Source organism: Nannochloropsis gaditana (assembly GCF_000240725.1).
Source record: "Nannochloropsis gaditana CCMP526 unplaced genomic scaffold scaffold031, whole genome shotgun sequence".
Lineage (NCBI taxonomy): Eukaryota > Eustigmatophyceae > Eustigmatales > Monodopsidaceae > Microchloropsis > Microchloropsis gaditana.
In genome coordinates, this window is record NW_005803922.1 from 29,530 (window position 1) to 40,309 (window position 10,780).

General features: G+C 56.2%; 1 protein-coding gene across 1 annotated transcript; it reads right to left on the reverse strand.

Annotated features, from left to right (window-relative positions):
• Window positions 1–2,624: 2,624 nt before the first annotated feature.
• NGA_2023310 (uncharacterized protein) lies at window positions 2,625–3,738 on the reverse strand (the record flags this gene model as incomplete). The annotated part of the gene is made up of 1 exon (XM_005856155.1): window positions 2,625–3,738. A coding segment is annotated over one exon (1,114 nt), but the record flags the coding sequence as incomplete, so codon positions are not given.
• Window positions 3,739–10,780: the final 7,042 nt, after the last annotated feature.

Sequence of the window (10,780 nt, forward strand, 5' to 3'; positions counted from 1 at the left end):
GGGCGATAAAAGGATAGAAACGCCGGGGTCCCTGGGCGCGTTTCAGGGCCCGGAGGAGGACGACAGTCCCGACTATCTCTGCCACCACTGTCGCCGCCGCCGCGCCGGCAATGCCGCACTTTCCGAACGACACCAGGGTCATGTCCAGGATTAAATTGATCGCACCCGCGCCGAGGGTGACCAGGAGCGGTGTGACGGAGTCCTTGGCGCCGAGAAGGGAGGATTGAGCGACCATGCCCACCAAGACAAAGGGGGCTCCCAGGGCCCGAATGTTGGTGTACTTGAGGGCAACAGGGATGAGAAGGGGGCCGTCCGCACCGATGGTCGCAGCTAGCATTCTTTTGCCCGCGAATTCGATGACAAGCATGACGAGGATACCGGCGCCGAGGGCAATGGCGAGGGCGTGCGAGACCACAGTCTGGCTCTTGGCTTCGTCCCCATCCGCCAGCGCGCCCGCCAGAAGATTTGTGGTGGCCACCGCCAAAAATGTGAAGAGATAGATGAAGGAGTCGCATAGGTTGGTGGCGGGGCCCATGCCAGCCAGCTCCAAATCGGAGGAAAGGCCCACCACGCTCGTATCGACCAAGGACATGATCGGCCCGGCCAGCCATATGCCCAGCGTGGGAATAGTAAAACGCAAAAGCGCCGCCAGGGTGGGCACGGCTTGTTTACTGTCAGCTATGCGCTGGAAAGGGGTCGATGTCGGACTGTCAGTGTCCGGTGTGGCTGTGTGTATGTCAGGCGGTAGACCATCCTCGAAATCATCAGGAGCCGCCGGCGCAATCGATCCAGCAAAAACGCAATGCTTTCCGGACCGACGGAATGATGATGGGGCAGACACATGCAGCCGACTTGGAAAAGTAGTCAATGATGGCGAAATTCTTCCTCTTGGAGCATTGCGTAAATGGAGATTTGTAAAAGCCCCCGTGACGCAGAAGAGACACGCTAGCGTGCTTGCCCGGATCGCCAGGTGGTGTTCCTTCATACTTTCTGAGCAAAGCTGCTTTCGTAAGAATCCGGAAAATGATTGCGTAGTAGCATCCACAACCCAAAGGACTGGTGTCTCGCCTGTGCTAAGTATTCGTCGTGAATAATATTGGAGCACGGTCATTTCGATTTCCTCTTCGTCATGACGACTGGGTTGCCAACGTCACGAGACGTACTCTGTCCTCGCCGAAAAACCAGTCGCTACTTGTCCGACGTGAGAAAAAGTGCCATCTTAAATTGAGGACACACGCCCGTCATCATTTTTTCCGTCTTAAGTGTACGGGAGAAAGTATTGAAGGAGTTGTGAATGCGTTAGCTCTCAGACTTGAGGGTAGAAAGTGAGGGGAATATGGGATTCCTTCAGGCTTGCTCGTGACGGGCTTGGACACCTATTGCCTGGACCGTCTTATTCCTAATCCTTGACGCTCTTTTTCCCCTAAGCATCCCACCTGTAGAGCGGAAATTCACTTAAACCCCTAAAGGCATGCTTATCAGACCACTTCTTCCCCTTTTCCATCTTCTGCTCCCTCCCGTCCTCCTTGCTTTCCACCCGCAACCCCCATCGCCTTCCCCCCCGCCCTTCCCTCCTGCAAGTCCTCAGCCCCCTTTGACATCCAGCCGCCGCGACTTCCTTTCTAGTGTGAGCATTATTCCCTCATTCCTGTGCTTTCTTTTTGAGGCTCCACGGCCGTCCCATGCCTCGAGCGCTCGCGAAGCTGTTGCCAAAGCGGCAAGTAAGCTTCCCGGTTACGGCGCACCTGACACATTGTATCCCTCGTTTTTCGCGGGTGATTGGATGGTAACCAGGGAGGTAGTAGGCCTTGTGGTACCCCCAGAGGAAGTCGGCAAGGTATCTCCCGAGGATCTGGCGCAAGCGACGGCGCAACAGGGTGAAAAGCTGAAGTATCTGGTGCGGTTCCTGCCGTACGAGGCAGATGGAAGGAGCCCGCGAAGCGAGGCCTCAGTGGAGGGACAGATATCTACGACACTGGTAATAGCAGATCGAGGATTCAACGAGGAACAACTGTGGAAGGCCCGCCTTGCGAAAGCGGGAAAAAGCGAGCTGTACCAAGAAGGGGTCTCGAGCCGTTGGGACCGTGGCAACCCCAACGTCCTTACTGTCTCCTTCCCCGACGGAACGGTTCGGGAGATCAAAGTCACAAAACGGTCCTTTGAAAATTCGGCGGTGGACGCCTTCGGTTCCTCAGAGTATTGCCGAGTGGCGGACGCGGCCGCCGACACCGGGATCGCCTCTGTTCCCCGCCTCAGTGCTTTGCGGGTCTTGCGCCGGTTCAAGCGGGTAGGGGAAGACATCGAAGGACTGGAGCTGGTCAAATACTACCCCACGGTGAGCTTTAGTGCCGACCCGCCATCGATCATGACGGTGAAGGCGCGAATAAAGATGGAGCGTTCGAGGTAGCCCAACAGGGAGGACAGGAACATAAGGCTTCTCACACAAGAGACATGAAACCCCTCCGGGGGAATTGAAAATCACATTGTCCTCTGCACGTTTGTACATATGCTTTATTTCGCGCCTCTATCCGTTCAAAAAGGCCCTTTCCATCACTTCGCCCGGGCTCGCTTGCCTCGACGCCCCATGCCCTGCCCTTCGCTCCCTTTCCCCTCCTCTGTCCCGCCCCCATCTTTCTCTTTCTCTCCACCACACGGCCCATTGACCCGACCCGCCGCCTCCCCTTCCTTTTCCACATCTACGCCTCCCATCACCTCCCGCACGTGGGGGCTGTCTCGGATTGCCTCGAAGTCCCGCAGCTCCCACAACACTTTGATCGGATGCCGATTCACCTCGTACCAAACGTACCATATCCTGCCCATGAATACGTATGGCTCCCCCTGTCGCCTGCAAAACAACAATATGTCCTCCTGCCCCCCCCCCTCTTCTCGAATCTCTGCAGGCTCCGACCCCGCCCCCCTGCTTTGTATAATTTCACCTTCTCTCGTTTTTCGCTCCTCTTCCTTCCTCATCCTCCCCGCCGCTAGCAGCCGGAGCATAACCGGCGTTTCGGCAGTAACGCGGCTACCCGCAAACCATGTCATCTGTCGTCCCTCCCCCAGAAACAAGTTTTCGTAGTCATGCCCGTCGGCGTTCACCCACAAAACCACGCAATTTCGCCATTCCACAACCCCAGCATATTTACTAAACTTCACGGGGCCTTGTCCATCTTCATTTGCTGGACTTATCAAGTCCATGACGCATTGTTTTCCGGTATAAGGTACCGGCTTTCCCAAGTACTCCGCAAGGCGAGAAACATCCGCCGTCCGGGTGCGTGAGCTTCCAGGAGTTGTTGTACGCCCTGTGGGAGTGCTTGCCAATACTGCCTTGGACGGTGCATCCCAAGCCTTATCGGAAAACGCGGCATCCTCCTCTGCATTCCATTTATGACGAGGACCCACGGTAAAAGCTGGAGGAGACGATGTCAAGGCATACGAAATACTATCTTCTTTGTAATCGGGCGCGTCCCGACCTAAGTTGCGAATGGATCGCCGTGTTGGCAGGGTAGGTGGTTTTGGAGGGCGTTTGAGCCTATGCACACCTTTTAGGCTGCTGAAGTTATTTTTCGGACGAGATGCAGCGAGGCCATGGGAAGCTAGGCCCACAGAGACGAGGACGGCATGGTTCTTCTTTATGTTCGCGAGACGCTCCTCCTCGATCGCAGTCAGAGCGCATGCCGTATCATCGGTTACAGAGGGATGAGGATATGACGAAGCCACCATGAATGCCCCTGTTGCATTGAGAAAGAGATAGTAATGGCTCAAAACACTCAGCAAAGAAGGAAGAGGAAAGAAGAGTGTGCCGCAAGTTGCGAGGTTCACGCACCCCCGAGTAAATCTCTTTCCTGTCGTATGGACCTATGAAAGAGCCAGCAATTGCGCAAAGTCTTGATATATGTCATAGCAACAAAACACAGGTGCCCGCCTGCCGTTTTCATCCTTTCACTGTCTACTCCCCGTGCTCTGTCTTGTTGTGGCTTCGATCCTCAACTTTGTAACCTCCTCCCCCCCCGTTCTTTAAAACTTTCATGAAAGCAGGCACTCCGTAAAGCAAACACAATAAATACAAAAAACGACCATGTTGCATTTAAGCATGCTTAGAAAAAAGCCTCGCGGTGGCGGAGACGAAGCAGCCTCCCGATGGTATGAATTGCAGACAAGGCTCAATTTATACTCACTCCTTAGTTCTTCGATCTTTAAGGTTGCTCGGATCTCGCACATGCCAAAGCGGGAACGTCCCATCGCCCCTGACTCGTTTCGCAACCGAACATCATGTTTTTGTGAAACATGCTGTCACGAAACTAATGGGTAACCGTCCCAAATATAAGGGAAGTACATCAATTACCCCGAGCTGTCCTGCATCTCTGCTGTCCAGCCCTCCCGCGCATCCCGACCCCACCTCAGGATCAAATTTTTCGAAGAGAATCTACATTACGTCATTTACTTAAAATCTGCCCCTGCCCCTACCGCCTGGACCACCCCTTCCCCTCCCACCCCGCCCGCCAACTCCGCGCCCCCTACCCCGTCCTCCAGCTTGCGCCCCGGGCTTCAGCTTATTTTTCGGACCATCATCCACCAACAATGCGTCCAAATTAAGGGCATCCGGCAGAATATAGTAGCGAATATTATTGCCACGGATGGACAGGCTCTCGTACGAGACGGGATTCTTGCCTTTCAGCGTAACCTTCACGTTCTTGAGGTACGTGTTCATCGACACGTCGACGCCTATAGTGGATATAAACGCTCATCAGATTATTGGTAACATTCACCACCTTGCAATGGCTCTACTGGCGCTATTTTGAGAAGGATGCAAACAACACTGGGGAAAAACAAATGGTGCACCAAATGCCTGCAATTTACAGACGACGTACCAGAAATAGTGCCTTGGATGGTCGTGCCATTCTTCAATTCAATGGTGACGGTCTCATTATTCAGCTTCATCAAAAATCTGCAAAGGTTTACGACGAGAGGGAATGTGTTGGTGCAAACGCCTAAAAAGGGAAACATCCACGACAAAGTGAAAGATGTACGATACCATCCGACCTGGGGCGACGGGAGCCTGTACTCCTATCCTTTTGATTGTGCATGCCACTTTACCTGACTAGCTTCATGGTGCTTCTCGGATGCCGCAGTTAGCTTATGCTGTAGTCAAGTGAGTTATTCTTACTCGTTGCGCTTTGCGGCTTCACTTCAAGAGGAGCGGGCAGACTCACCAACGCTATCCGCACCCAAAAAGTCAGCGTTTACAATCGTGCAAACGTCCTGATCCGAAGTTTTCAATGCTGCTGTAATCCCAAAGAAGGAAGTATCTGTTTAATCATGCGGTGGTGTGGGTGAGAATAGTGCAGACTGGCCAGATAATCAGAGGCACGTAAGACAACATGCATGATGGTCTGTAGGGAGGGAGATGATCATATCCAGCTTGCCGATGAACAGTTGCGATCGGCCTGGACTCTACTATGCTTTGCACGAGACGGTACATCATCCCAAATTTTCATGGCTTATGGGATTGTGCGTGGAAGCATAGGCACGCAGGTGCATGCTGATGCGACGGGGGGGGGGAAGAAAGAAGGCCTTGTGCTCATGGCCGTGAGCGACCGTGCCGGGGAAGTCGAGCTGCTCAAACAACTCTTCATTCGAAGCAAAAACACACGCAAAAAGACATTTTTCGGTAATTTACTCGCTTCAATACATTACTTTACTCAATTTTGTTACAAAGTTATTATCTACAGTCTTTTTGAGGTTCGAGTAAACTCTCAAATGCTTCTATTACACTCCTTTCCCGCCCCCGCGGCCCTAAAGCAATAAGGGCAAGGTGCATCGCTTCTCGCGCTTCTCTGTCTCTCCCGCTTTTCTTCAGGACAAGCACCAGCAATTGATGCGCTTCGAGATATGTCGGCCGTAGTGCCAACACCTCTGCCACAGCTCGTTTAGCTTCGGTTTCATCGCCTATCCACAAGAAAAATTGCGCGAAGCGCAGTCGAGCCGAGGCCAACAAGGCCGCGACACGTTCCCGAGGAAGGTCGGGAAAGGGGCAGGAAGGAGAAGAGAGTGTGAAGAAGGTCTCTTCGGCCCTATGGATGATGGCCTTGGCTTGCCTGTGGTTCTCGTCGTGGGAGGCGCTCCGATTGGCCAACAGGACCTGGGCGGCGACGAGATGGGTAGTCGGGTCGCAGGGACGGAGGTTCACGGCGGTGTGTACGCACATGAAGGACTCCCGCCACAAAGAGTCTCGATTCACGGTCGTGGTCGCCCGAAGGCTTTGTCGGGCATACGCCTCCCCGGCCGCTATGAGGGATTCCACGTCCTCGGGATGCCTCGCGAGGGCCTCTGCATGGTAGTGGAATATCCTGTCCTCCACATCCTCCTTTTCCCCGCCCCGCGCCCGTACTCCCCCGCCCCGCACGCCCTCGCCTTCTACCATGACCACGTCCCCAACGTGCACCCGCATGCTCTTCCAGCCCGGCGGCACGTACACGAGGTCCCCTGGTCCTTGCCAGCATTGCAAGGGCGGCGGGTCCATGATCCCCCCCCCGGGCCCCCGAACCCCGTCGTAGTGCTCCAATACGCCCAACGTGCCTGTCGCCCATTCCAAGGGGCCCAGGAGCGGGTGGCCCCTTCCTTGGAGCGTCAGGTTCCGGAGGCCACGCCCCGGGGGGTATAGGTAGTGCAGGACGGCGCCTCCGAACATGAGGCCTGACCAGCTCTCCCTCTCCGACACACTCCAACCCCGTCCTCCCCGAGACTTGCCCAGCGCGATGCGGACACGGCCTGCCTCTTCCTTCCCATTGTCTTTTCCGTTCCTGGATGCCTCTTCCCCCTGGCCTTTCCTGCCCGACCAGGTCATTTCCTCCCCGGCCCATGCGTCGAACAATTTGGGGGTACAAACCGCATCTGCCAGGTCCCTGGGGAGGTCCTCCAAGGCCCATGAAACTGTGCCGGTGTGCGCAAAGTCCTTCACGGCCTCCTCGGCGCCTGCGTCTCCACCGGCCGCGCCACCCGGGCGGTCCAGGTACCTGTGCACAAACTCTTGTAAAGGCAGTCGGACACCGCCAACCCCATTTCCCAAGGCAAACATGCCGGCCTTGGTCTGCCCCTCCCAAGCCTCCCAACCCCCTACCAGCACAGTCAGGTTCTTTCCGTGCCGCTTTAGAAGCCGGTCTCGTCCCCACGCCTCCATCTGCACCTCCTTCTCCTCCTGCACGAATGGCCACCGAGGCTGATTCCAAAACGCCGCCAGACTCGTTGACGACGACAGTACTACCGGGCGTTGTCCCCTGTACAGGTGCTCAAACGTGTCCGTGTCGAGAACAGCCGCGTCAAGCCTCAAAAAATCACATCCTCCGTGTCTTATCGAAGACTCCTCGTCCATAGACTCCCGAGCCCAGCCTCCACGCAACCGAGCGGCTCGTGCCTCCAGCCACGGTGTCATGAAAAGAGCATGGAAGGCAACTGCGAATGCGGCAAATGCCAAAGAGAGCAGTAGCGAGGAGGGGTTTGCCCATAGGGATTGGCGATGGTAGGGCCTTGCCGGTGCAGAGGCCATGCGTCTTTGCGCGGGGGAGGCCAGAAATTAGGGCAAATGGAAGTACTGGCACTCAAAATGGGAGATTTGATACAGACGAGTTCGAGTCTGTGTAAGTACGTAGGGTTGTTACATCAGCATGGGTGGCAGACGGAAGCCATGCTTGAATCAAAGTTGGCGAGCAGTCAGAGGTTTAATTGCCCAGCGAGCCCCAGGACTCACACTAAGAAAAGGGACGGAGATCCATCAGGAGTAAACGCCAAACCACAATATTACATGCCATACAGCATACAACGTTCAACTGAATGTCAAAATTTTCAAAGTTCTTGCTATTTGCACCAAATTCTTCCCAAAGTGTCACGAGGAAGCAAGCCGAGGCGGAAGGCACACCGCTGGCGTTGCGATTTTGGTGTTCTCTTTTTTCGTATCAAACAAGGAACCCTATGCTTTACAAGGGGATTTACTTGAGAGAAGTGTAGGTATATAGGACATGATTGAAAAGACGATATTTTAATCATTAGAATAGGCTCCATAGGGGCATGGCGAGCTCGAGCGCCTACAGGAACAAACTCGTCCACTCCCCACCTCCCCACCCCTCCCTCCATTTCCATCTTCACGGAAAACTCATCAAAATATCCACGTATACCTCCACACCATGCACACACAGTCTACCATGAGCATAAATAGCCGTAATACGGTCACTTTTGGTGGCCTGGCACCCCTTATGGAGGCTTGTGAAGAACACCGACGGCAGCATGAGTTGGGGCAGGCTGGAGGAGAGGGGGTGAAAGCCAAAGCAACGTGCATTGCTATCCTGCAGAAGCTTAAAAGCATCTTGCCCAAGCTCCTTAAACTTTACTTAAATCCTCGAACGGCGAATGTGGCCGACACACAAGGAATCTGCCACCTATTGAGCATGATTTTGTCGAAATCCATGTGCGAGCATGGGGATGAGGTTTTTGAGCACGGACAACTCACTCTCGTGGCCCCTCGCGTAATTGCCACATTCCGTCTTCTCACATTCTCCCACCTAGCACCTGCGCACCCTTCTCTTCGAAGCGTGACTGCGCAGTTGCTCAATTTGGTGGAAATGAGCGATTTGGCTGCCTACGACCGTCTCTTCGCCGACCTGGGCCTCATGCTCGAGGACGGCCAGGCGCTCTTGCGTCTTCTCCTGCGTCGAGACGTAGAAGCGGCACTCCTTTTTACGCCGGAATCCAAATTAGCAATATTTCAAGAAACTTTACGCATGGCGAATGGCGCGGCCGTTGCTGAGGGGACAAGGGAAAGAGAGGACGAGGAGCAACGGTTGCTACCCAACGACGCCTCCACTTTGGGCCCGACCTCCTCCGCTGCCAGCGCCCACAGTAGGAAGCCCGCCTTGGATGCCGAAGCTGCTTTTGTTCCCTTGCCCACCGTCGAGGCTCTTTTCCTACTCCTGTCCAGTGCGACCTCCGCCGTCACCTCCATGCTCAGATCCTCGGCTGGGCTGGCCTCTTCCCCCGCGGCCTGGAGCCTCTTCCGGTCCCTGGGTACACAACTCCGACTGACTGTACACCCGTGCATACAAACGTTGTCCTTGTGTGGCCCGAAAGGGGCGGACGAGAAGCCGGGCGTTGGGAAGGCAAGGCGGGAGGGAAGGCAGGAGGAAGGGGCTCCGGCACTGGGCGGTGTCTCTGCGCATATCACATCCCTTCAAACAGCAACGGTCACCGCACTCGACGTCCTGCTTGCAACGGCCGGTAACGCTTTGCCTTTGACGGTCCAAGTCCCACTAGTAGCGAGCATGTTTGTATTTTTACAGGGGGAGCTGGCGTGGGCCCAGGGCATGGGGAAAGGAGGGGCTTCCGGAGAGACGAGGCAGGGAGCACCCTGTGAGACGCCTGCGCTAGTGCAACTTCTGCGGTGTCTCTTGGCCTTCTTCCACCCGAGCGCCTCCTCCACTGGTCTTGCCACCCTTCTGCCTACGACCCTGCCTGGACTCGGAGCCTCCCTCGACCTTTGCCTCTCCTGCCCGCCTTCCCCCCCGCCCTCCTTCCCGCCCTCCTCCTTTCCCTCCCTCCACGTCCCCCTCATCCGCCGCGCCTTGCTCTGTCTTGTGCGCCGCGTCTTGTCTCACTCCGTTGGCGCCCAGCAGGCCTTCGCGCTCAGGCGCTTGCCATGGGTGGCTGTGTCCAGGGGAGGGTCGGCGAGCGGGGATGACGGTGCAAGGGAGGGAAGGGGGAAGGGAGGGGAAGAGGGAGCGTGGGAGGATAGATGGTACCTAATGGATTGCTTTTTATGCCTGACGACGGCCGTGACGCGGCACCCTAAAGTGGCCGTAGAAGCCTTGTATGCCTGGAGTGAAAGGGAGCAAGGAAGAAGGGAAGTGAGGGAAAGGGGGCGGATGAGTGCGCAGGCGGGAGAGAAGGGTGGGGTAAAGCGACCGAGACGAGGAAACAGGATGGGGGGAGGGGAGGAGGTAGAGGAAAAAGACGACACGACTGAGGAAGGGGTGGAAAAAAGGGGCAGATCGCCCGCGTATGGAGCAGGCAAACGCAGGCGGCGGAGCAATTCCGGCGAAGGTGTGCAGCGACAGGGCTTGGATGAGGAGGGGAAGGCTAAGGGCGGTGGAGGGCGGGAGGAAGGGGTGGAGGGCGAAGAGAACGTGGCGACAACAGGACAAGAGAAGGAAGAGGAAAGGTCCGAGGCGGGGCCCTCTGTGGCATCGAGATGGGCGCGGGGGCGGGGAGATCTGGCGCGTGACGGAGAGCACGGTGGGAACGAGGCATCCCCCGCTTATGTGATGAAGAGGCTGTTGAGCCGCCTTTTGGATGAGACCTCCTCCTCCATCGCCTCTCTGAAACTGGGGGTCGGGAGCCCCACACGCCTGTCTTTCGGCCCCTCGTCCCTCCCTCCACCCTCGGATCAATCTTCTTCGAAGTCCCTGGTTGTACAGGGGGGGAATCGGGTGCTCAAGACGGGGGCGACAGCGGCTTTGGGCATGCAGGTAGCCTTGTACGCCATGTCCGCGGTGCGAGGGGAAGGGGGGAGCGTGACGAGGGTCGAGAGAGGGAGGGAAGAGGAGGAGGGAGTTGAGGTGCCTGCGGCGGGGGAGACGGCAAGTGGAGGGAGGTCTGAGCGGAGCAGGAGTTGTTGCGGGAAAGGGGGGAGCGAAGAAGAAGAAGAGGAGACGGAGTGGCGGAAGGAGTGGGGAAAAGAGGTAGAGGAGAAGCCACAGTGGAGAGAGTTGGTCAGGCACGTGACAGCGACGGCGGC